A 27,398-nucleotide genomic window follows, 5' to 3' on the forward strand; every position below is an offset into this window, starting at 1 on the left:
CAAAAGATGGGCAGCGGCATAGACCTTATATGCTATCTGGTTTTAGTGGTCTCAAGAGAAAATTCTAAAATATTCAGAATATGTACTTATCAGTAATGCTTTCTAAGTTAATACATGTTATTATATCATGTTGCTCTAAGTTGATTAATAATTGTGTATTTCCATTCATATAGCATTACATGTGGTTCAGTTTCTGCACTGGAGATCAAGTTTCCTGTTGAACTATCTATCCTAGAAGATCAGCACAAATAGTCTCCTGCTCTTGGGAGAATTTTCACAGCCAAAAAGTTGATGCGTTCACTGTGGATTCAGCTACCGTTGTAGCAAGGGAGACAGTGCAAGTTTTGACATTCCTCCCTAAACTTCTCAGTTTCTCCACCTCTTACTTTTCCTTTTAAGTACTTCAAATATACTTTTTAATGGAGATGCAAGGAGTCTCTTGGTTTCCCATTCCTTTGCCAAGGCTTCTTTGATAACTCCACACAAACTTAAGCTCTCTATTGCCCACAGAAATGACATCAGCTGCAAGCATCACAGACCTCCTGACATAGAAATGCGCTGCTCGCTCTTCCACACCTCTGATATAAAATTCAAAAACTCACTGGCTAACAGCAGTACAGGAGCACACCTAGACCACTGCTGTTCAAGAAGGCTCACCAGCCACTTTTCCAAGATGATTGGAGATCGCCAATGAGAGTTCACCTTGCCAACAATGCCTACATCCCATTATAGACATTTTGTTTCCAAAATCTTTCCCAATTTGTAGTTACATAGACTTCAAGAGTAAAAATGTAATGGAAGGACATTCAAAATACTGCTTAGGCCACAGGCTGTTCACTGTGAGAAGGGATGCTAGAACTACATATAACAAACGTCTATAGCCATGAAATAACTGAGATCCTAGACCTGGTACATTAATAACGCCTACAAGGGCAAATCAGAGGCAGGGCTTTCTGTGACAATGATTCATCTCTAAACTCAGCAAACCCATTCTTCCAACTATGACATGTGTTGAATGATTTCTCATTATTCCCTAGAAACCAGCTACAACGGTGCATCCATTTGATCGATATCCCTTCCACTATGGCTGCACCATCTACCAGATGCACTACATGACACTATCAATGCTGTTTGGACACCACCTCTCAAATGTACCATCACTACTATCTCAATGGACAGGACCTGGTAGCACATGAAAACAGCACAACTTACAAGTTCTCCTCCATGGCACGTCATCTGGTGCTTGAAATGCATTGCTGCTCCACTACAGAATTCCTAATAGCAGCAGCAGATATCTTCTCGCACTGACTGACATGGTTTTAGAAGGATTGCTTTCCAAGGGCAATACAAAATGATGTTTAAAAACTATTTATTTGAAGAAAATACACTGGAGCAGGAAAGGTTTATAGGTACTCAAAAATAGGGTAAAATTATGAACAGTATGATAGAAAGTAGAAGACCATTCCTACACAAAACAAATTTCACGATATAGTAATTCTGATATAATCTGCTTGGTGGATATTTCATGTAGATTAGATCTGTAACTCATTAACTTGTTAAGAATTAGGAATACATTTATTTGCTGAATCCAACTTTTTTTTTAAGCAAAAAGAAAGCTTTGCTCATCATGGAAGATAGATTTGCAATACATTATAACTAAAAATAGACATTCAGAGTTCCATCTTATTTTACCCTCCTGTACTAGTCATTCTCCCAGCCTGCCCATGTCTTCCAGGAACTAGCTTTTATGCAGTGAATTACTAATGGCATGAGATGCACTGTTCAATTTTTGCAACTAGCACCGGAGCTAAATGGAGAGTTAATAGACTTTAAAAATTCTGAAAGTCCTTGTTAGGGAGAAATAAAAGTGCAGATTTATTCACATGATGTAACTATCTACTTACATTAAGGTAGCGGTGAAATTTACAATGATCCTGTCACTGGTATTTTTAACTAGAATTTTTTTTAAGGTTGCTCGTAGGACGGAAAGAGCTGAAACCAACAAAAACAATCAGCACCCAAAGAATAATCGGGTGCATTCCTCCTTCTGCAAAAATTACACGTTTTAAAAACAGAGACAATTGATTATTAGGCTCTACTTCCAGAAGCTGTGACTTGTGATAATTGTTCAGGTTTGAAGGAAATTCTGTCTGATGAAACAAATTCATTAAAACATCCTAATACAACTACCGACCTTGTTGGCCTTCAGATTTTAAGTGCTAAATTTAATATCCATAAAGTCCTGATTGCCATTAAATTAACGCTAGGCATGAGTTTAGATTTCTTAGATTTTCCTTTCATAACATAAAACAAAATATCCTGGTGTGATTACTAGATTAATTATTGGCAAAGTATTGTCATGACCAAGGCTACCTGTTGTAGCTAGCATCAAATCTTAAAGCTCAGAACTTCTTAAACATTCAAATATCTTAAACGCAAATTGCGGAGATAAAGTTCAACAAAATATTATTGAAATTTTACAAAAGTATACATTTGTAATCATTAGATGTTTACTATGAAAAAGAATCAGTGGCGAAAACAGGTCTGTGCATTGCTCTTCTGCGTACACATATTAGCAAAATAGTAGTGCTAACCCATATAATTTCCCCTTCTCATACTAACACTATGTAAATCAAACATTACACCTGCCAAACATGCAATGCACCAACACCTGTAATACCTTTAGCAGTAGCACTGGGGACTGAAGTTCTAAACAAATTACTGTATAAGACTGTTAATTTGATCTAATGAGTTTCACTGCAGATTTTGAGATATTAAACATCTTGCCCAAACTCTAGCTGTACATCAGAGTTTTGGTAAAAACACCGGTATTTTGAATTGAGTGACATATAAAACAGTCATGCCTACTGTACAACTCCAATTTTCATTTCCATTGAGTCCAATGACCTTTTATCTATTCAGGTACATTATACTTCTGTAAATGTATTGATTCACACATCTAATTATGTGTGTGTTTTAACAAACATTGGCCTCATCCTATAATCGATCTTTGCCAGAGATTCAGTGTAGCACACTGCCACATATGCAGTTTCATAGTCCATTACAATTACAAATGATTCATACAAACAATACTATACACTTCAAACAAGCAGGGGTAACAAAAGTCCTAGTTATGTAAACAATCTTTCAAACACTTCATTTCTAACGGACCTTATCTTATGAAGAACCTAAATACTCACCTTATTCTCTGATTCTGAGCAAGTTTATTAAACGTTTCCATCTTTACTCAGGAAAATACAATTGCTTTGCAAATTATTTTCATCTGTGCCTAAGAAGGCAGCTGCTATCAGAAGGTCAGCCAAAGCAGAAGTTGACTGGTTGCATCATATCAGATGTTGTTTTCAGTTGCATGAATGACAAATGACATTTCATACTGTAACTTTTAACCATCTAGAGGTATTGTGCTGGATTCCTTGTGATAATATGATAATGAGGTTAGTGATTGAAGGACATTACCAGCATTTAGTCAGCCTCAAACTACTGAGCTCAAGCCATGCCTTGTTCACATCAAGCTATACTTAACCAATATTGCAAAACTTACATACTGCATCTTAAATAATCACGTGAATAAGGCGTCAGAAAGTTCCAGTGGTGTTTTTATTCATTTTAACTCCATGTTTTCTATTTTGAGGCCATGATGCTTAGATATGATTTTTGATTTCATCTGTGGGAACAATACTTAAGATACAATTGCATTCTTAATGCCTGACATTTATTGCATTTTAAAATTACTGTTTTATCTTCAATAACATTTAGAGATATCATAATCTTATGGAAATTTTAGACTATAACATTAACTATCATTGCATTTGAATGAAATTGACTTACAGGGAAAAAAATAGTATGGTGAATCTTTCTAGTTGGTATAATTTTCACACTAATATCTTTGAAGATATATTGTTTATGACTCAAGAGATTCTTCAGTGTCCATCGGGGGCAGGGTAAATCAATACTGTATGGCAGAGCTTTGCCAATTTTAGTTGAGGTCTTGTCATTGAAAAGCAAGCACAATTCACCAGTTAATGTATGTACAGGGGTATTCCTTTGCACGTTCTGTGAATATTTCACAAAATAAAACAGTAGGTAGGCCTAAGACTGGGGCAGGGGTACAGAATAGAGAGGTAGTTTGTGTTTAGGCACCTGTGTTGGAATCTGGTTACGGTAGAGCAGGCCTCCAAGGCTGGTCTGGTGGGTTGGGAATTATGGGAGATTGCATTAGAGCATTTGGTTTTGGGCAGGGTCAGAGATGGGGAACACGTGAGTATAAACAAATTGAAGAGTAGCCACCCAAACTGGATTCCCAGCCCATCTCTTGGGTCTGCCCATTTTAATAAACAAGGCCCTGCCCATTCCCCACTTGCTGGCGACATATGCTCATATGGTTCCAAGGCATGCCCATAGATGGTCGTTACACTGCCACTTCTGCAGAAGCAGCAGCACCATGACAAGCGTGGGTGTGCCTCAGATGAACATGAGTAAATTTCCCCTTCAAGCTGGAAAATGGGCAAATGCTCTTTTATTAATATAAGCAACTTTGATTAAAGACACATAAACAGTATTAAATCTGGTATTTCTGCGCATGTGCTGTCATCTGTAGAAATCCTAGACTCACTGACAGTTTCAGGATACCAAATCACCCATTTGTTACTTTATTTTGTTAGTCAGAAAAACTTTAAAACTATTAAAGACTCCTCACAGCCTATGTAGCTAGTAAAACTGGGGCTGAGGTTCTTATGGCTGTCAAGGCTAGTTCAAGTTGTGCGCCAATCAAAAACAAACTGCAGATTAAAAAAAATGGAACAAACAGTTGAATGAGCACAGATGTGTTTAAACTAAGAGTTGCCTATTATAACCCCCCATGGAGTACAACATAACCATGGAAAAAAGAAACACTTCTGCTTTCTGGACTTGGATCACTGATGCACAGCACGTAACATAACAATCACAAAATTGGTCATGCTCAACTAATAGCAGTTGCAGATGTAAATTAAAGATAAAAGATCCCGTAAGTAAAAAAAAACAGAAAAAGCTAATACTCGGCAGGTCTGGCAGTAACTATGGACCAAACAGCAGTTATCGCTAGCCAGCATCATCATGATACTAAATCCAGCATATGTTTCTAACGTAAAAGGACCATGTACAATTTTTTAGGAATTATAAGTCCTGATATGAATTGCCAGCAATTCTGAGCATCACAAGGAATGAATGTGTTGGCCCCAGAGGGAGCACAGCATACTTTACCAGAATGGTAACTGGACTCTAGGGATTAATTTATAGAAAGAGATTACTCAAACTAGTTATATTTTTCAAAAGTTAAAAGGGTTATTTGCTTCAGGTTTTGAAGATTTTATAGAGAACTAAGGCAATTCATGCAAAGAATGTACTTTGGGCTGGAAAGTCATGGAATTTGGGCAATTCTGAATTATTAGAATGAGACTTTTTTAAGGCAGTAAATCAGAATACCTTTTAACCTGGAAATAGCAGTAAAAATCTGGCAGTCTTTATTTTTATATAAATGTCAATTGATTTGATATCAACTAATACTTGAAAATCCTGACATCTATAGATGGTTTTTAATTAAAGTATTGTGGGATAAGGAGGATTGGCAGGTCTGTGGGACTCCATCATAGGCACTAGCCTCCCCCACCATTGAGGACATCTTCAAAAAGTCATTCCTGAAAAAGAAAACATCCACCTTTAAGGAGCCTCACCACCCACGATATGCCCATCACTCATTGCTACCATCAGAACAGAGGTACAAAGCCTGAAGACACACACAATGTTTCAGGATCAGCTCTTTCCCCTCTGCCATCAGATGAAGAATGAACCCATGAGCACTACTTCTGCTCTGAGAGGGCGGACAGCGGGGCGGGGAAGAGAGAAGGACAGACAGCGGGGGGGGGGGGGAGAGAAAGACGTGTGATGGGGGGGGAGAAGGACAGACAGTGGGGGGGAGAGAAGTACGGACGGCGGGGGGGGGGAGAGAAGGACAGACGGCAGGGGAGAGGGGGAGAGAAGGACGGATGGCGGGGGGGGAGAGAAAAGGATGGATGGCGGGGGGGAGAAGGACGGACGGTGGGGGGGGAGAGAGAAGGACAGACGGTGGGGGGGGAGAGAGAAGGACAGACGGTGGGGGGGGGGAGAGAGAAGGACAGACGGCGGGGGGGAGAGAAAAGGACAGATGGTGGGGGGGAGAGAAAAGGACAGACGGCGGGGGGAGAAGGACAGGGGTTAAGGATGATCAGGGGGGTAAGGACAGCGGGGGGGGGTGGACAGTGGGTGGTGGGAAGGTCAGTGGGTAGGGAGGTTAAATAGGCAGAATCATGGAAGATTTTTGTCCCATAATGAGTTAATGAGGATTGTAGTTGGGATTGTTGGATTTCGCTATAGTAAAGATTATGTTTTGCTTCACCAGAACTGAGCTGAGGACAATTCTGCCAAGTTTCCCCTTCAGAGTAATGTCAACTTAAAAGAAACAATAATTACTGCCAAGCCCCTGGAGACGCCAATGCTGAACCTTTCACTCATTAACTTGATGCCATGATACTCCTCGTCTCCCTCCAGAGCAGAATACCTCGACCTTCATGGCCCAAACTTCTCTGCTCTTCAGATTTTAGCAGCTCATGAACATCTTTGATTCATTGCCTTAGTAAACCCTTACAGGCATCGAATTTCTATCTTGGGCTCCATCCAGATGGCAATAGTCATCTTTGGCCTTGTTGTGCCTCTCCAGTTTCCTGGTTTTCCACTTCTAGTTCCCCAAAGATAGCAGACGCAGTCCTCCCCAGCCAGGGTCCTGTAACCTGCGTATGCTCATTAGTGATCTCAACAAAAACATCTACTTTTACAAAGCTCTTGGAATAGAGCTGTTGAACTATCTTTTACTCACATGTCAACTGCAATAGTTTCTTTCACAGTAAATGGATTCCAACACAGAATGTCATGATATGTGAAAGTATAATTAAATTCCAGAAGGTGATGCAGTTTATTTCAGTCATTGTTTATCTGCATTCATAGATTATATATCTGAGCTCTACATCAAAGAGAAATACTGATGTTGGAAAAGATTATCAGGGATGAAACAATTTCAAGATAGCTGCCAGCATCCCAAATATAGATTGATAGTTCTTTTAAAAAATTGTTTAATAAAATGAGTTAGATGTCATCCACTCTGGATGAAGTAAATTTAGAGATGCTCATATCAGGAAAGATCAACTGATCTTATTAAAAATAATAAAAATATACTGCAACACACACAACGTGCTGGGGGAGATTAACAGGTCAGGCAGCATCTATGGATGGGAATAAACCGTCAACGTTTCGGGCTGAGACCCTTCGTCGGGACTGGAAACGTAAAGAAATCAGAATAAGAAGACGGGGGGATGGGAGGAAGATTTTACAGCATCTGCAGTACCTCTGCGTCCATAACAATACACTGTTCTGGTGATCAAGCAGGGCAAATTTGACACAGCTTTGGCCTTTGGTATTCTGAGCAGGCAGTGACAAATTGCACTGTTCAGTTTACAGCTGAGCTCCGTGTGCATGCGCTCAGGTCTCTGACGTTCTAAGGGCAGTAGAACTGCTAACGGCAGAGAAAAGGCATCTATCCCCTACTTTTATAAGAAAGAGGAACGATCAACACATATAAGACACAAGCAGTCAGGAGGTACAGGCCAGCTCATCCTAATGGCCAGGTCCCAATATCTTAAACACAAGACAGAAACACAGACAAAGTGCTGGAGGAACTTTGCTCAGGCAGCATCCATGAGAGGAACCAACAGTCTATGTTTTGGGCTGAGACCTTTCATCACCCTCCTGACCTGTGTTGCCCCCAATATCTTAACTTTCATTGACATTCTGTCTGCGTTTGATCAGACAGATGTTAACAATGTTGTCTAGGAGGAGGGCTGGGCATGGGGCTAACAACCCCATCCAGTAAAAAACTAGTGCTACAGAAATGCCAACAAAATCTCCGAAGACCTCATCGCCAGGAGAGGAAAGATCTTCGCCTAGAAGATCTATGAAGTCATATGGTGAAAGCAGAAGCCACAGGACCAATTAACCTTCCATAGGCCCAGGTCAAAGGAAAGTATTGATGGCCTATGTCCCATTTGGGGTGACGCACTGAAGAAGTAAAAGAGAGCACTGTGATTCACTTTACATATTGAAAGATGGCCTGAATTGCTTGGAACCAGGGAAAGCAGCAGCATTTTGGTATCCTTATTTTAACTGGGTCCTGAGCCCCAGGCTTCTTACTGGCTGTCACCATTTTAGGAAGGAGTTGATGTCAGTGTCTCAGCTGTCATCAGGAATTTTATTGCTAAGCTGAATTCGTTAAGTGTATCAGCCACACACCGTGGTTGTCATGCAACCAGAACAAAGGTAAAATGTGACAGAGATTATTGGCTGCTGATCCACCCACATCATGTTTTTAAGTGAAAAATGATTTTCTTTTGCTGTGGCAAATATGTTTTTTGGCAAAGGAGATGTTGGAACTACAACATGCCAAGGCTCCTTGCAAATAGATATCAGAAAAAAATTAAATTTAGTAACAAAATCTTAAACAACCAATTTACACATATATCCTGAACAGATCACAACCATGCCACTGTTCCATTAATGTTTAACCTTCCAATATTCAATATGGGCTTTGCCTGTGCCCTTTATTCTACTTGTTTGGACTGGAAACACACAGTCCATGCCTAGTGCATCACCTGTAATCTTATCTCAACAGTAAAAATTCTGTGCTGTTATAAATGTAATTGCCTTTTCAAATTACAGAAACAGAACAGTTAAAATTAAAAGGAGATGACATAGGACAGGAGGTGGTAATTCAGTCCCTAGTTATTTTCTGGTAGAACTATTTCGATGACCCTACTCTTCACCCATGACCTAGTAACCTTGCCTTTAAGGAAGTATCCAATTCACTTTTGCATGTCATTCATCAGTATGGTACAGTGCTTTTCCTGATGATGAATTCCAACTCACTGTATGAAACGCATGTTTCATGTTCTAACCTGCCAACTCATTCACCACTGCAATCAATTTCTTTTTATTTTATCCAAAGATTTTGGACACCTGTATCAGATTTCCTCTCAACAATCTCTACCCCATGAGGAATACTGTCAGCTGTTCCTCGTAGCCTCCTTCCGGAAACCTCTCCAAAGACTTCAGTGTGCCTTCTGATTCGAGAAGCTCACATCTGAATAAACTACAGCAACATTTCACAAATGCTCAGAACTCCCTAGTTTTTACTTCTGTGCAACTGAAAATAGCACATAATGCTTTTAAGCCATGATGCAAGTTATCCTGCCTTGTTCAAAAATCTGTGTGCATGTAACACCCAGTCCTACCTTTCCAATTCCCCTTTAAAATTACACCCTATAATCTCATGCTGGAGGTAAAAGATTGGCAATGATTTAACTGAATAGCACAGCAGGCAAAGAAGCCAAATTACCCTTTCCTTCTTGTCTCGTTCACATTTCCCCTCTTCATATTTCTGTCCAAAGTACATCTCTTTAAACTTCAGTGTTGAATCTCATCTGCCGCAAATCTTTTCTTCAATTTATCTGCATCCTTCTGAAATCTGTTGCTAACCTTCTCATTGGTTAAGAACGTCTCAAAGTTTAGTGTAATCTGAAAACTTCAATATTACACACACACACACACACACACACACACACACACACACACACACACACACACACACACACACACACACACACACACACTGTATTGCCATATATACTCAAGTCCAGATCATTAATATATATGGTAGCAACAATGATGTTGTTCTTAAGACATAGGAAGTTTTTCCTTACCTCCCTGCAGTCTGAAGAACAATTTCTGCATTCAATACTCTTATCAGTCTCTTGTCCAATTTTATATCCATGTTTCCCTGTCCCTTTTATCCCATGGACCCTAATATGGTCACACATATACTATCCACTGCTTGCTTCAATTATTATTGAACATCCGTATATACATCAACTATTTTTTAAATCAATGCAATTATCAACTATAATTTAATGTTAACAAATCCATGTTAACAAAAATTGATTGCCTTGTATGTTTCCAAAACCCAGAGAGTGTTGTATTATTTTATTTTGAGTTTCCCCATCTCTTTAGTGGCCTTCAGGTGCTGAGTTTATTTGTTTCCCCTTTAGTGAGCTAAGGGTGTAACCGTTACTGATTTTCACTATAAGCTTCCCTTCATTTACCTATCTAGACTAGTCATTATCTTGCACACTCTTATCGAAGCTCCTCCCTTTGCTGCAAGTAGGAAATCTAGAGGCTTGCCTGAACATCTTTTCAATATTCTCCTCAGGACATTCACATCCTTTATAAAATCAGGTGAACAGAACCGCAGACAAATTAGGTTTTATACAGTTAGAACACAACTTCCCTGTTTTCTTGCCTCTTTTTCTACTTATAGATATGGTTTAAGACTTGAAGCCCTCAAGCTAGCCCTGTCAGCCAATAAGATCATGGCTGTTGCAGCATTTCTCTAGGCTGTCTTTCTGCATTCCCTCATCATCCTTGATTCCCTTACTGACTAGAAATCAATTTATTTTAGCCTTAAATATACATGAGGATTATTCTTGACAGCTAAGGCAAGATTTTCGTAAAACTTGCAACCAGCTGTGAGAAGAAATCTTCTTCATCTCAGTCTTAAATAGGTGGCCCCTTATTCTCAGACCATACCTCTGTTCTAGATTCTCCCTTGAGTGGAAACATCCTCTCAGCATTTACCTTAGGTAGCCTCTAAGAATCTGACATATTTCAAAAGATCATTGCTCATAGAATCCCATCTTATTTAACCTTTCCTTATGTTCCTCCATTTTCAGCATAATTCTTGTCAACCTTCTCTAAACTGCCTCCATGTAATCATACATAATGGGTCAAAATTATTTGCAGTAGTCTTGATGTAGTCTCACTCGTTCCCTGTACAGTTCCATTGACTTCCCTACTTCCATAATTTATGCTTGTTGAAATAAAGGGCCAAAGTTCTATTAGATCTCCCGATTACCTGATGCTTTTCTGTGCTTTACTATTTTGACATATAGCCTAAACAAGAACTATGGTCAAAGGCTTGGGTTCAAATGTACCTTTTAGATGGTTCCTTCTCTGGTCCATATTGTCTGACGAAGTGTATCATTTCACACTTCTCTGTTTTAAATTACAACTGCCATGTGTGCCCATTTAGCCAGACCATCTTTTTCTACTTCCAGCAGAGTACCATCCTCAATACTTAAAGAGTACCATACATCTTCATTTGTAGACCTGGTAACTTTATCCTGCACACGCAAGTTGTGAAATCATCGAGATACAGCATGGCAAGAGGTCCTTCAGCTGACCCAATCCGCTCCCACCGCTAACCACTCATTCATTTGTTTTTTATTTGTTATTCCTTTTCTCACTTTGTGGCACATTGGGCAGCATTTTTTGCCGTTTCCTTAGTATTTGCCTTTTTTCTTCCGAGGCGAAATTGTCAGCTTGGCACTCAACCCAGCACGGACGGAAAGAATGCAAGGGGCAAGTCGGATTCGAAACCAGGACCATTCCCTTTGATGTCCGGTGCTGGTGCCACTACACCACAGGCTGGCTGCCACACATTTACACTAAGCTTATTTTCCCCACATTCCAGTCAACACCGCAAGAGTCTACCGCTCACTTTCATAACAGGGGCAACTGAAAACAACTAATTATTCTATAACAAACAAGAGAAAGTCTGCAGATGCTGGAAATCCAAGCAACACACACAAAATGCTGGAGAACTAAGCAGATCAGGCAGCATCTAGGGAAAAAAGTACAGTCAACATTTTGGGCCAAGAACCTTCCTCAAGACTGGGGAATCTATAAATTTGCATGTCTTTGGGATTTGGATAGAAACCAGAGCACCTGGGGGAAACAAACAATCACAGGGAGAACACAGGAACTAGAGGTTGTAGGTTATGGGTGAAAGGTGAAATATTTAAGAGGAACCTGACAGGGTGGTTCTTCACACACAGAGCGGAGCTCATAAGGAACGAGCTGCCGGAGAAAGTAGTGGATGTGGATTCGATTTCAACACTTAAAGGATGTTTTTGTAAGTACATGGACAAGAGGCGTCTGGAGGGTCACAGAGCAAGTGCATGTCAATGGAGCTAGACACAATAACAGATCAGCATGGACTAGATGGGCCAAAGGGACTATTTCCATGCTATAATGCTCTATGACTAAGACTCGAAGAATGTACAAACTCCACATAGAGAACACTCAAGATCAGCATTGAATCAGAGTCTCCAGCACTGCCAGTGCTGAGACACTCTGCTACCTTATGTCCAAATCATTAACATATATCACAAAATTCAGTGATCCCATCTGGTAACCATTACTGTCTGTCATCCTTCAGTGTGAGAAAACAGCTATTAAGCACTCACTACTTATTGTTTACTGTTGTAAGTCCGTTTCTTAGTCACCCTTTAATTTTACAGGCCTCAAGCTTTGCCATAAAACCTCTTTGAGTAGAACTATATCAAATACCTTTCAGAAATGAAATCTAATTAAAAAGTCTTGTCAAACACAATTTACCTTTAACAAATTGGTGCTAGCTCTTCTTGTTTCCAAAAGTTTATCTACCCACGACAAAGGTTGCAGTAACAGGACTGTCATCTCTGGGTCTGTTGCTCCTCTCCTTTTGTGAAGGGTTTCTAATCCTCAAAGGCTTCCCCTAATTTTAGGGTGGATTTGAAGAGTCCAGCTCTAGGAACTGAGTGCAAAGTTCTATTTATTGATTGTGATACAGCGCGCGATAGATCCTTCTGGTCCTTTGAACTGCGCCACCCAGCAATCCCCCAATTTAATCCTAGTCTAATCACAGGACAATTTACAATGACCAATTAACCAGCTAACTGGTACGCTTTTGGACTGTGGAGGGAAACCAGAGCACTTGGAGGAACCCACACGCTCACGGAGAAGAACGTGCAAATTCTTTCCAGGCAGCTGTGGGAATTGACGCCATATCGCCTGTACTGTAAAACGTTGTGCTAACCATTACGCTACCTTGCTGATCCTTTTGTGCCAATATAGTCATCTGAAATTTATATAAAATTGCTTTATATAAAACTGGTTGGGCCACCTTCTTAACCATTCCTGTCTTGATCAGGTCTCCCAGCATAAAGTCCTCAGGGGAACTGCCTCTGTGATAAATGGCAAAACCCTGAGCATTGCAAAGTGCTTAACTATCACTAACTCCACATAAATGCTTTGGCAGCCACACAAAAAAACACTCCCACAATCTGTGCCACCCTAAAGAGCTGTCAAAGTGTTGACCACCTTAAGGAGCTGTTTGACAGCTTAAGTGACTGTAATTGTGTGAAATGTTCACAAACATTAAAAAGAATCCAGCAGGGAATACAATTTAAAACATAGGAAATTTAAACATAGGAAAACCTCTTGATCTTTTAAAATTACTGTTAAACAAAAGTACCTAAAAGCACTAAAAAAATGAATTGTTTTCTATAACTCAGTTTGATCAAAACAAGTGTAAATTAGTTGGAACCTGCCTCTCTCCTTTACAGCTGTTCCTCTTTGTTGAAATTAATCTACAGCATCACTGAACTTCCAACAGGTCTAACTGGCCCACGTCCGGAACAGTGATTTTTCAGTGTAACTATTGGGAAAGAGCAAATGCTTCTCTTCCATCCACTGGGTTTCTTTTTTGGCAAGTCCATCAGCCAAGCAGAAGTTGATGTTAGTGAAGGGTCTTGGAACTCTACACCACTTAAAGAGGTGTGTTTTAATTGTTGCATGGACATTGAAACATACAGTGAAATGTGTCATTTGCATTATTGTTTGTGGTGTGCTGGGGGCAGCCTGCAAGTATTGCCATGTTTCCGGTATCAACATAGCATACTCAAGATTCACTAACCCTAACTCTATGCTTTTGGAACGTTAGAGGAAACTGGAGCACCTGGAGGAAACCCAGAGAACACCATAAGACATAGGAGCTGAATTAGGCCATTCAGCCCATCAAGTCTGCTCCACCATTCCATCATATCTAATTTGTTTTCCCTCTTATCCCCATTCTCCTGCTTTCTCCCCATAACCTTTGATGCCCTCACTAATCAAGAACCTATCAGATTCCTCACTAAATGTACCCATTCACTTGGCCTGCACAGCTGTCTGCGGCAATAAATTCCACAGATTCACTCCACTCTGGCTACAGAAATTTCTCCTCATCTCTGTTCTAAATGGATGACCCTGTATTCTGAGGCTTTGCCCTCTGGTCCTAGACTCCTCCACTATACAAAACATTGACTCTATCCAGGCCTTTCAATATTCCATGGGTTTCAATGAGATTCCCCCCTCATTCTTATAAACCTCAGCGAGTATAACCCCAGAGCTCGCAAACTCTCCTCAGAAGGTAACCTTTTCATCTGTGAACCTCTTCTGGACTCCCTCCAATACCAACACAACTCTTCTTGGATAAGAGCCCCAAAATTGCTTACAATACTCCAAGTGTGATTTGACCAATGCCTTATAAAGCCTCAGTACATAGTCTCTGGAGAGAACATACAAACTCCTTCCAGATAGCAGTGAAAATCAAACACTGATCAGTGATCACTAATCCTGTAAAGTGACTGCACCAACTACTACACTACTGTGATGCCCAAAGTTTTAAGTGGACATTGTGGACCATCAGCAAATATGGCAGACGGTCTTCTCGGCCAAGTTAAATGTTGAGGGAATCTGGGGACAAAGCACCAGTCGTTGCATTTCCCCACTGTAAGCCTGAGAAAGCCTAATCTATTCCCTGCTCTTTGCTTTCTGTCTGACAACCAACTCCTAACCCATGCCAGACTATGATGTCTAACTGATAATGTCCTGTATGGAATCTAATCATTGCTCCATGCTCAGACTGATGCCATACTGTGATGAGGATATTGTCAGAGCAGCCTTCATTCAGATAAGGTGGCAACCAAGCTTCAACCTTGGCTTTTCAGGCAGATGTAAAAGATTCTGTGAAAACAAGTGCTCCTGGCGTTTGTGTCGACATCTATCCCTCACCCAGTAGCAAAAAGGAAGGTGTTATATGGTAATTTATCTCTATGCAATCTTTCCATTTTCAGTACATTACAGTAGTGACCATACTCCATTAAGTAGTTAATTGATTGTGCAACATTGAAAAATTCTTAAGCTGTGTTTCCCTTCCATTGAAAATGTAACTTGTGCAATGATCTACATTCCACTCCATTCTCAAAGTAACTTGTTTCAAAGTTCTAAGTAAATTTATTATGAAAGTACATATACGTCACCATATTGAGTACTTACTACTTTGAGATTCACACACGAGAAAACAAACAAATGGAAAATACAGAGCGAAATCCCAAAATCCATTGAATTTTTCATTCAAATTAAAGCAGTGGGCTCTGTCAGAGGCTTTTATTCAGGACTGATTTCACTTTTATCAAGATTTTACTTAGAAAGGTAATCTTTTTTAGAACTATTAATTGACTTTTATGACTACATCTTCCCTACATTACAATATGCTGGGTGCATCAAATTCTAGGCTTCAGGACATGATATAATTTCATATATTCCCATTGATAGTACTTTTCACTTGTTTTCTTTTGACCTTTGGCTATAAGACCATAAAATATAAGAGTCATTTATATTAGGTCATTTGACCCGTCGAGTCTGCTATATAATTGCTGATTTATTGTTCCTCTCAACCCCATTCTCCTGCCTTCTCCCTGTATCCTTTGCTGCCCTTAAAGGAATCTTGCATGAGAAATAAATTTGAGATCTAAAGCAGTTTATTGAAACATTCAAGTACTATTTTAAATCCATTGTCATCTCAAGGGCAGATCCAGCCAGCAGCCAACAGCCAACAATTTCCCTTCACGAAGTTCAAGATACATTTCCAGAAGTTCAAGCTAAAACTTCCAGTGGAAATTTGCACAACTGGATGAGAGTCCAAACAGACATAGTGCTGGTTACACAGAAGGGCTGATCATTCACTGTGTCAGGTAATGTAAACTTGGCAATGAATTTTGAGCCATGATAAATCTCCAGCTGGACTCAAAAGGAATTGTGTCAAGAAACATAAATCTGGCAATTAACTTGGAACCAAGGTGAGGTTTCACCTGGATTCAAATCAAATTGTGAGATTGAACCAGGTGTTCTGCTCATCTATAACAGTTTGTGGTCATTAATATGTCTTGTCCAATTCCTGCTTTCGTCTGTTCACACACAGCGATAGTTGGTACAAAGTAACAGACTCCGTTCTCTGTTTTACAACTTGAACCCACCTCATTGGGTTTTAGTGGTAAATAATTACTGTTAGGTACAGTGCCTTACCCTTTATGTTCTCGCAGGCTTGACATGTAGGTCTTTTCCAGCAGTTTAATTATACACATTGAAAAGAGTTATGACACACCACAGAGAATAAACAGCTTAGGTCATCAAACAGGAGAGCGAAAGAAACAAATCATAACCATTGTTTTGAAAAATAATGGACAAACATATCATATTTACTGCTTTTCTTTCTGAGATCCATTTAAAAGGTACAATTTCTTTCAGCTTTGGTTACTGAAACAAATTGATTGCCTGAAGTAATGCTTTCAGTATTGGTGTTTTGATTTAAACATCAGCAGTGGTCACTTTAGGAACAGAAATTATATATTAATTTTAACTATTCAGAATAGGTCGATTGAGTTTGCCAGAACAAGTGCTTTACTAGTTGATCACAAACATACACTTTCAATGACCCCATAACCTGATATTCAGGACATTGTACCTTCACAACAAATCTACTGCAGAACAGGTAGGAACTACAAAGATTTGCTTTATTATTTTGTCATAACCCTGTGATAATAAAGACAGAAAGTTTTGAAAATACTCAGAAAAAAAATCATACAATATTGCTCACCCACTGACTATCTTGAGCTTAGCTCCTGGTTTCAAACTCATGCCTATATCTCTTCATTTCCAAAATCCCAAACTCACTCCCAGCTCATTGCATTCTGTGCAGTGGGAGATCATGGAGTGAGTTGAAAACAGTTCCTTGTGAAATTATGCACCAGTTTTAAAAAATGAGTGGGGCCTGTCAGGATTTGGGAGATTGCTTGGGTTAATAGTAATTTAGCAAGGCAAAATAAAAAGAAGCAAGATTTAAGGAGAGTGGCAATAGTTGGAGTGGGTAGTGTTAGAGTGGTCAGGCTTTGGTTCAGCACGCTTAGGTGACAACAGGTGCAGGCTAGAATTTAAGCTTAAGCTAGAGGTATAACAAGTGTAGGCAGGAGGGTGAACAGAATGCTCCCTCTGTGGAATGTGGGATTTCTGGGTACCTAATGGTCTCCTTGACGACTACATCCACAGGAAGTGCACCCAACTTCAGCTCCTGACTGACAAGTTAAGAAACTGGAACTGGGACTGGATATCCTCAAGACCATCCAGAAGGATGAACACCTCATAGATGTGACTTTTAGTGAGGTAGTCCCACTCAGAGTGAAGGCTTCAGATGGTATATGGGTGGCCACCAGGATCAGTGAAGGGAGTAAGCAGTCAGTACAAGATTCCTCTGTGGCAATTCCACTCAGCAACATGCACATCCCTTTGCATGCTGCTTTGCTGTCAAAAAAATGAAATCAAATCCTTAAAAAGTGGTGACATCGGATCAGAAGATGTAGAATCCTTGTGGTAGAGTTAGGAAACTACAAGGATAAAAAGACTCTGATGGGAGTTACACCCCTCCTAGCAATAACCAGGATGTGTGATATAAATCTCAATGGGAAACAGAAACGGCATGTAATAAGGGCAATGTTACCACAGTCATGGGGGATTTCAAGATGCAAGTAGATTGGGAAAATTAGGTTGGTTCTGGATCTCAAGAGAGGGAATTTGTCATATGCCTACAAGATGGTTTTTGAGAGCAGCTTGTGGTTGAGCTCAATTCGAGAAAGGCACTTCTGGATTGGGAGTTGTGTAATTAACCATATTTAATAAGGGAGCTTAAGGTAAAGGAACCCTTTGGAAGCTGTGATCACAATACTGCAGTTTGAGAGAGTGAAGATAATGTGATATGTATCAGTATTAGGGTCTAGTAAAGGGAATTAAAGAGGCATTAGAGAGGAACAGGCCAAAGTTGATTTGAAAGGGACACTAGCAAGGATGACAGCAGAATAGCAATGACCACAGTTTCTGGGGGCAGTTCAGAGGGTGCAGGATAGATACATCCCAAAGATGAAGAAGTACTCTGCAGGGAGGACAAGGCAACTGTGGCCAACAAGTGAAGTCAAAGACAGCATAAAAGCAAAAGAGAGGGCATCCAATATAGCAAAAATTAGTGGGAAAATAAAGGATTGGGAAGGTTTTAAAAACCAATGGATGGAAGGCACCTAAAAAAAAAACAGTAACCAGAGAAACGATGAAATATGAAGGTGAGCTAGTCAATAATACCAAAGAAGATACCAAATGTCATGAGTGAATATTGGACCACTAGAAAATGATGCTGGAGAGGTAGAAATGGGGGAAACTAAGAAATGGCATACAAGTTTAAGTATTTTACGTCAATCTTCACTATGGAAGACACTAGCAGTATGCTAGAAAATCATAAGTGTCAAGGGCAGAAGTGAGTGTAGTTGCTATTAATAAGGGGAAGGTGTTTGGGAAGCTGAAAGGACGTTGACCCAGATGAACTCCACCCCAGGGTTCTGAAAGAGGTGGCTGAAGAGATTGTAGAGGCATTAGCAATGATCTATTAAGAAAGCTTCTGGAATGGTATCAGAGGACAGGAAAACGGCAAATGTCACTTTACTCTTTAAGAAGGGAAGAAAGCAAAAGAAAGGAAAATATAGGGCAGTTAGCCTGACCTCAGTGGTTGGGAAGATGTTGGAGTCTATTATTAAGGACAAGTTTTCGGGGTACTTGGAAGCATATAATAGGACAAAGCCAGCGTGATTTCCTTAAGGGGAAATCTTGCCTGACAAATCTGTTGAAATGCTTTGAGGAAATACCAGGTAGGATAGAAAAAGTAGAGTTAGTGGATGTTGTTTAGTTAGAGTTTTAGAAGGCTTTTAACAAGGTGCTCTACATGAGGCTGCTAGATGAAATATAAGCCCATGGTTTTACAGGAAAAATACTTGCATGTATAGAAGATTGAGCAACTAGCAGGAGACAAAGAGTAGGAATATAAGGGACCTTTTCTGGTTGGTTGTCAATGAGTAGTGGGGTCCCATGGGGGATGGTGTTGACACTGATTCTTTTTACATTATAGAATATGTCAGTGATTTAGATGATGACATTGTGGAAAAATTTGCAAACAATACAAAGATACAATTCAGGCAGTGTTGAGAAAGCAGAGAGTATGCAGAAGGATAATGGGCAAAGAAATGGCAGATGGAATATACTGCAGGGAACTATATGGTCATGCAGTTCAGTAGAAGGAAGAAAGGCATAGACTATTTTCTAAATGGGGAGAAAATCCAAAAATTAGAGGTGTAAAGGGACTTCCATAAAGGTTAATTTGCTAGATGAGTTAGTGGTAAGGAAATCAAATGCTATGTTTGCATTCATTTTAAGAGCACTAAAAGATAACAGTAATGATGTGATTCTGAGGTTTTATAAGACATTGGTCAGATTTTCTTCGAATATTGTGAACAATTTTGGGCTCCGTATCTAACAACAAATGTGCTGGCATCGGAGAGGGTCCAGAGGAGGTCAACGAGAACAATTCTGGGAATGAAAGGGTTAATGTACGAGGAGAGTTTGATGGCTCTGGGCCTGTATTCACTGGAGTTTAGGAGAATGAGAGGGAATCTCATTGAAACCTATCGAATATTGAATTGCCTAGATAGGGTGCACGTAGAGAGGATATTTCCTATAGTGAGTAACTAGAGGGCACAGCCTCAGAATAGAGAGGCATCAACTTAGAAGAGTTGCGAATGAATTTCTTCGCCGGAGGATGGTGAATCTGTGGGATTCACTGCTATGAACGGCTGTGGAGGACAAGCTATTGGGTATATTTAAAGCAGAAGTGATAGGTTCTTGGTTAGTCAGGTCATGAAATGTTACTGGGAGAAGGCAGCAGAATAGAGTTGAAAGGGATAATGAAACAGTGGAGCAGATGTGATGGGCTGAGTAGCCTAATTCTGTTCCTCTGTCTTAAGATTTTCACTCCCAATGACTTAACTTAACTTCACTCCTGACCCTCCAACCAATCTCACTCTCATTCCTAACTACAAAGCCAAACCGTGCAGAGGTTTTACCCAAGCCCCCTGATCTAACTCTACTGATCCTGTTTTCCTCTTCCAAATCTCTCACCTGATATTAATTCCCCAGGCACACCACCACAGCCTTGCTCCTAAAACTCCAAACACACTGCCAAGCCACCACCATCTCCCCAAATGTCATTCATGAGAACGAGAAGTTGTTCCTCACCCAGTGATCTTGCCGCTTGATTCCCGATTTTACTTTCAAATCCTCTTTCACTTCTGACTCCACTCCAGTCACATTTACAAGCCCCAAGTCTTGCTTACAATTTCCCACCAGACATAACCCTCAAGCAGCCAGCCTCACTTTTGGCTCACAGATCTCATTACAGACTGACAGTTCCCTGGACATTAATCCCTTCCTCCCACCTCCTAAAACTCACTGCAGACTCCCTGATCTCATTCTTGAGGTCCCAGTCATTTCTGGCCCAATGATCTTGCTTCCAACAACCTTGACCTAACTCCAGATGAGCTCATTGGTGAAGGTCTCAAACTCTACCCTTTCAGCCAATGCTTTCAAAATCTCTCCAATCCCAATGATTACTGCTGATTGCACCCTTCTTCCTGGCGTAATGGCTGTACATATGCCCGGCCCCAACTCTGACCAAGCTCTGAAACACATATTCGGTAGTTGTGGCTCTGAGGCTGAAACATTACCAGTCTGCTACCACTGCAATGATCTGGGTGCATTAGATGTTTTCGTCCGTCACTGGGATCCTGATATCAGAATTTAATCCCAACAGCAAAGTAATAGTTTGTCCTGGGGAAAACTTCAATCACTTAAATCCATGCATGAATATATTTAACTATAGTTCAGATGCATGTACTGAAGTATTATCATGTACTAAAAGTTACATATTACCTACCCTCATTGGAAAGTATATAACCTTCCTGGCTGGGAGACCGCAGTCAGTCCGGATCGGGAGCAGCATCTCCAACACCATCACACTGAGCACGGGGGCTCCCCAGGGCTGTGTGCTCAGTCCACTGCTGTTCACTCTGCTGACCCACAACTGTGCTGCAACACACAGCTCGAACCACATCATCAAGTTCGCCGATGACACGACCGTGGTGGGTCTCATCAGCAAGAACGACGAGTCAGCTTACAGAGAGGAGGTGCAGGGGCTAACGGACTGGTGCAGAGCCAACAACCTGTCTCTGAATGCGAACAAAAGAGATGGTTGTTGACTTCAGGAGGGCATGGAGCGACCACTCTCTACTGAACATCGACGGCCCCTCGGTAGAGATTGTTAAGATCACCAAATTTCTTGGTGTTCACATGGTGGAGAATCTCACCTGGTCCCTCAACAGCAGCCCCATAGCAAGGAAAGCCCAGCAGCGTCTCTGCTTTCTGCGATCTCAATCTCTCACTCCGCTCCTCATCACAGTCTACAGGGGTTGTATTGAGAGCATCCTGAGCAGCTGCATCACTGCCTGGTTCGGAAATTGCACCATCTCGGATTGCAAGACCCTGCAGCAGTTAGTGAGGTCAGCTGAGAAGATCATCGGGGTCTCTCTTCCCACCATTACAGACATTTAAACTACATGCTGCATCCACAAAGCAAACAGCATTATGAAGGACCCCGTGCACCCCTCATACAAACTCTCCTCCCTCCTGCCATCTGGAAAAAGGTACCAAAGCATTCGGGCTCTCATGACCAGACTATGTAACAGTCTCTTCCCCCAAGCCATCAGACTCCTCAATACCCAGACACCAACTTACTGCCCTCTACTGTGCCGATTGTCTTGTTTATTATTTTTTGTAATGCCTGCACTGTTTTGTGCACTTTATGCTGTCCTGGGTAGGTCTGTAGTCTAGTGTAGTTTTTTTTCCAGTGTTGTTTTTACGTAGTTCAGTGTAGTTTTTGTACTGTTTCGTGTATCACCATGGTCCTGAAAAACGTTGTCTCGTTTTTACCAGCAGTTATGGTTGAAATGACAATAAGAAGTGACGACTTGATTTGACTTGAACTTGAACATTACCATTGGATCTTAATCTTGGAACTTCATATCTGATAGCATTGCATGGTAGAACTTGACACATTCCTTGCTCCTTGCCCTATATTTCCTTTATTGCTCTAGTTTTAAAAGTGTTAACTCACTCCATAGAACAATGCTAAGATTCATCAGAAATTAATCTGACCACTTGTCATCACTGAAACAGAAATAGCTGACGGGAGTGACTGGTCCTCTTTTACTAGGACTAATCTTCCAGGACAATAAAAAAGTATCTTGCTGCCTCAGTGAAGAACCGGATTGAGAAAGTGCAGCTTGACAGAGAAAAGGTCTTACTTCCTCTTTGATAATTTTAATGAAATGCATGACCCTGCTTCAGGCTTGAAAATGTCAAAACTATATTTTTTAACAGTTTTATCTTTCCTGTACATAGATTGGAAATGTATATTGACAATCACGCAATATATAAATAATTCGGTTCTCATTAAATTCAGGTCCATTACAAATATCTACTCAGATTCAGTGTTGTCAATCCTGTGAGCTTGTGTAGAAGTTTAGACTCAGTTGCCCTCCTCTTCCTCAGTACTGAGGATGATTTGCTTCTACTTCTGTTTGAACGAGAGGCAGATGCCAGTGCATGATTTTTTTTAAAGACGAGCGGTGGCCTTTGCCACAGCACGAGGTCTGGTCCAATGCACTGGAAGACATCGACAATTGAAATCAAGCTCAGCCACACTGAATTGATCCATTAAAAAAAACAGACACTACTTGTACTTCAGGATAAGGCGATAATTTTCAGATTGGTGGTATATGCAGTAACATCATTTGTCTTCATCCACTGAAATCAATGTGATGAAGATTGGTATTTGAACCATAATAAGAGGGAGATTCCATTCAGGACATAACCATATTGATGTGCAGTGGAAAGTAACCACACACACAAGAACAAGCATATAAATATATCCAGCTTCTCTCCCCAGAAGTTCTTGACCTGATTCACTCCTCCTTTAAGTTTCCTCTTAGTCCCCCCACCTTTCTTTCTTCCCCTTCCCTATCTGCCCCATTTGGATACCCCTCCTCTCTCTCTGACTCCTTTCTCATTTCGATCCATATGCTCTGTTAACCTGCCATCCTCTCTCACTTTATAGCAGCTGGCTGCTGGTTGCTGGTTCTAACACTCTACGTCTACCAGCAGTGCTGAGAGCCCAAGGGAATACGTTAGCGAAATTCTCTTGCACGCAGTGCTCATCCTTCATCACTTCAAACTCTCTGAATACACCCCAGTTAGCACTGGGCAACACTTTCGTCTATAGTTACTTTCATTAACTATTAACCACAACAAACATCACTATAATTTATTAGCTTAACTTCTTCTGTGCATTTTTGTTTTATAATGGGGCAAATATATGAAGAAATTAGAACAAAAAAATTGTCCATGACACCAAGGTGAATTTTAGGAGAATTATGGCGCATAATATGGCTTAAACTAATGAAATGACAAATACCTCAGATTAACGTGGGTGGTGGTGTAAAAGTATATCTCTACCAAAGGGGGTGTAAGGTGCTCCTTCCCTCCACTAGCCTGCAGGTCACCCTTGGGCAAGGTGTAGCACCTACTTAGCCCCCCCACAAGCAGGGTCATGGGACACCATGGGTGTAGGTGGTGGATGGTCATATGAGTAGCTGGTGCATATCACAAGTCCTAGTTGTGCAACCATTGGCACCAGGCAGACAATATCTGAAGAGTATTGATGATCCTGGTGGGGGGGGGGGGCGGTTAGTCATCTCCTGCCAACCACATTCTCCTGTCTTCTCCCTATGACTTTTGATGCTTTTACTAATCAAGAACACAACAACCTCCACCCAATGATTTAAGCCTCCACAGCTGAATGTGGCAATGAATTCCACAGAAACACACACAAAACACTGGAGGAACTCAGCAGGCCAGGCAGCATCTAGGAAAAGAGCACAGTTGACATTTCAGGCCAACACCCTTCAGCAGGACTGGAGAAAAAACGCTGAGAGTAGATTTAAATGTGGAGAGAGGGGAGAGAGAAACACAAGGTGATAGGTGAAACCTGAAGGGGGAAGGATGAAGAAAAGAGCTGGGAGGTTGATTGGTGAAAGGGACAGAAGGTCATGGAAGAAAGAAAAGGGGGGGGGGGGGGGGAGGAGCACCAGAGCAAGGAGATAAGGTGAGAGAGGGAAAGGGGATGAGAAATGGTAAAAAAAAAGTGGTGGTGGGGGGGCATTACCGGAAGTCTGAGAAATGAATGTTCACGCTATCAGGTTGGAGGCTAACCAAATGGAATAGAAGGTATTGTTCCTCCAACCCAAGTGTGGCCTCATCATGACAGTGGAGGAGGCCATGGATAGACATATTGGAATGGAAATGGGACGTGGAATTAAAATCTACAGATTTTCTCTTGTTTGTGAATGAATTCCACTGATTCACCACCATCTGGCTTAAGAAATCCTTTCTCATCTCTGTTCTAAAGATACTTCCTTGTATTCTGAGGCTGTGCCCTCTGGTCTTAGACTCTACCTCTATCGGGAACATCCTCTCCAAGCCCACTCTATCTAGCCCTTTCAATATTTGGTACTTTTGAATGAGATTTCCCCCCTCATTCTTCTAAATTCCAGTGAGTACAGGCCCAGAGCCCTCAAACACTCCTCATATATTAACCCTTTCATTTCCAGGATAATTTTTGTCAGCCTTCTCTGGACCCTTTCGAATGCAAGCACATTCTTTCTTAAATATGGGGCCCAATATTAGATACAGTTCACAATACTGCAAATGCAGTCTGAACAACACCATTAGAAATCTGCAAATTTAACCAACGTTATATGCTTCATCTTTAGTATTGCAAACCATCTCAAGAATGCACATGTCATTTAGATCAAACCAATTTACAATAAATTTCACAAAAATTTTACTTGGTTCTGTGGTGTGAAGTTGTTTAGGGACTTTCAAAGAAACTAAAGTTGTTCTAATTCTGGGGACAAAATGCAAAGTTTGTTACAGACTGAAAGTAGCATCACAGAAGAGGAAATAAAAGAGCATGAAAATACTTCAGGGCAGTCTGCCACCAAACCAAAACTGTCAGTTCCAGAAACTAAAAAAACTGCCTCGTAAAAATCTCAAACCAACAATAATATTTTCTTTTTTTTTTACACACACGTCACTGAGCAGTTTCAGTGAAAAAATTATTACTGATAGTATGGACGCACATCCAACTTAATACAATGCTTATGACATTTGTGTTAAGCTTGTACATGTTGTGTAATTATCAACAGGACTAGATCATTCAGTTCTTTCATTCTGCTCTGCTTAACCTGATCACGTCTGGTTTAACCAATATTTTCTTTGCGTATTTGCAAAAGCAACCGATTTTGGTCTTAAAAGCTTCAATTTGCTCTCAACTGAATTGTCCTATAGACCTTGGTGAACAAACTCCTACCCCTCAGTCTAAATGCCCACTGTGCAACTGTGTGTTGAACTTCCTAATGAACAGGCCTCAGATAGTCAGATATGCAACTGCAGCCCCCTCCCCATCATCCTCAACACGGGTGCCCCCCAGGGCTGTGTGCTGAGCCCATTGATGTACACTCTGCTCACACGTGACTGTAAGGCCAAGCATATGAGTAATCACATTGTCAAGTTTGTTGATGATACAAAATGATAGGACTCATCACCACCAACAATGAGACAGCCTATAGAGAGGGACTGGAAGAGCTCGAGGTCTGGTGCCAGGCAGATAACCACTTCCTCAATGTCAACAAGGTAAAGGAATTGGTTATTGACTTTAGGAGACCTCTCACCAACTGCCCTACTCCTCATTGATATGGGCAGCACATCAGTGGAAACCGTGATAAGTATATAAGGTCTTTATTCTTTGGAGCGTAGAAGATTGAGGAGGGACTTGATAGAGGTATTTAAAATTATGAGGGGGATAGATAGAGTTGACGTGGATAGGCTTTTTCCATTGAGAGTAGGGGACATTCAAACACGAGGTCATGAATTGAGAGTTAGGGGACAAAAGTCTAGGGGTAACACGAGGGGGAACTTCTTTACTCAGAGAGTGGTAGCTGTGTGGAATGAGCTTCCAGTAGAAGTGGCAGAGGCAGGTTCGTTATTGTCATTAAAAAAAAAAAATTGGATAGGTATATGGACAGGAAAGGAATGGAGGGTTATGGGCTGAGTGCAGGTCGGTGGGACTAGGTGAGAGTAAGCATTCAGCACCGACTAGAAGGGCCAAGATGACCTGTTTCCATGCTGTAATTGTTATATGGTTAAATATACAGAAAGGTGACAAAAAAGGCCAGTAACATCATGAAAGATCTCTTTACCCTGCTCGTCCCACTCCCTTCAGAGAGGAGGATGTGTAGCAGCCATGCTAGAATCATCAGACTCAAAAACAGTTACTTCTCCCAAGCAGCAAGGCTGATCAAACACCTCAATCTACTAACCCACCCTTCCATAACCCCACTGCCACTAGTTTGTCAAAGTCAGGCTATGTACAGACACTCCAGTGCTTACTGTCACTTTAAGCACATACAATCAATGTATGTAAACTACCTTATGTATTTTTTTGTATTTTTGTTAATTATTGTGTTCTTTATCTTATTTTTGTTTTTATTTGTGCTGCATCAGATCCAGAGTAACAATTATTTCACTTTCCTTTACACCAGTGTACTGGAAATGACATTAAAAATCTTGAATTAAATTCTATATTTCGGCAAAAGTGCTAAATTTCCACTATGTAATGTGAAGAAATACTCTCTGATTTCAATCTTAAATGGATTGGCTTTAATTTTATTATATTGCTCATTTAAAATTATTCCCCCAGAAGAAATATTTCCCTTTCAAAATATCATCAATTTTTTTATTACATTAAATATTTGATTTGAACTGCCCTCAATATTTTGAAATGAAGGGAATTATGCAAACTGCACCAATAATTTAATCCTTCTATGCTAATTGACAGCACATGTTACAAGGCCAGTCCTCCCAGAAGTACAGAGCAGAAAGCCAGGACCTAAAAAAAATTAAGCATACATTCCTCTCCTTCATATTCAGTTCTCTAGAGTAGCAGCTCTTATTTCATTCATCTTTTTTTAAATTGATTACCAGCTTTTAAAGATATATATATATAAGGATTTATT

At 40.6% G+C, this 27,398-nt stretch overlaps 1 protein-coding gene across 6 annotated transcripts in view; it reads right to left on the bottom strand.

The window, feature by feature from the left end:
* blnk (B cell linker) overlaps window positions 1-27,398 on the bottom strand; it is a 208,435-nt gene that overhangs the window by 96,156 nt on the left and 84,881 nt on the right. The window contains exon 1 of one of the 6 annotated variants that reach the window (XM_059947619.1): window positions 3,201-3,339. The exons of 4 other annotated variants lie outside the window; for them this stretch is intronic. In XM_059947619.1, the coding sequence (XP_059803602.1) occupies window positions 3,201-3,241 (41 nt within the window). In that variant the 5' untranslated portion in view covers window positions 3,242-3,339. Of the gene's footprint in view, window positions 1-3,200; window positions 3,340-27,398 lie in introns of those variants that run through there. One more of the 6 variants, XM_059947621.1, reaches the window with a different exon arrangement.

The sequence above is a fragment of the Hypanus sabinus genome, chromosome 22 (assembly GCF_030144855.1).
Source record: "Hypanus sabinus isolate sHypSab1 chromosome 22, sHypSab1.hap1, whole genome shotgun sequence".
Taxonomy (NCBI): Eukaryota; Metazoa; Chordata; class Chondrichthyes; order Myliobatiformes; family Dasyatidae; genus Hypanus; species Hypanus sabinus.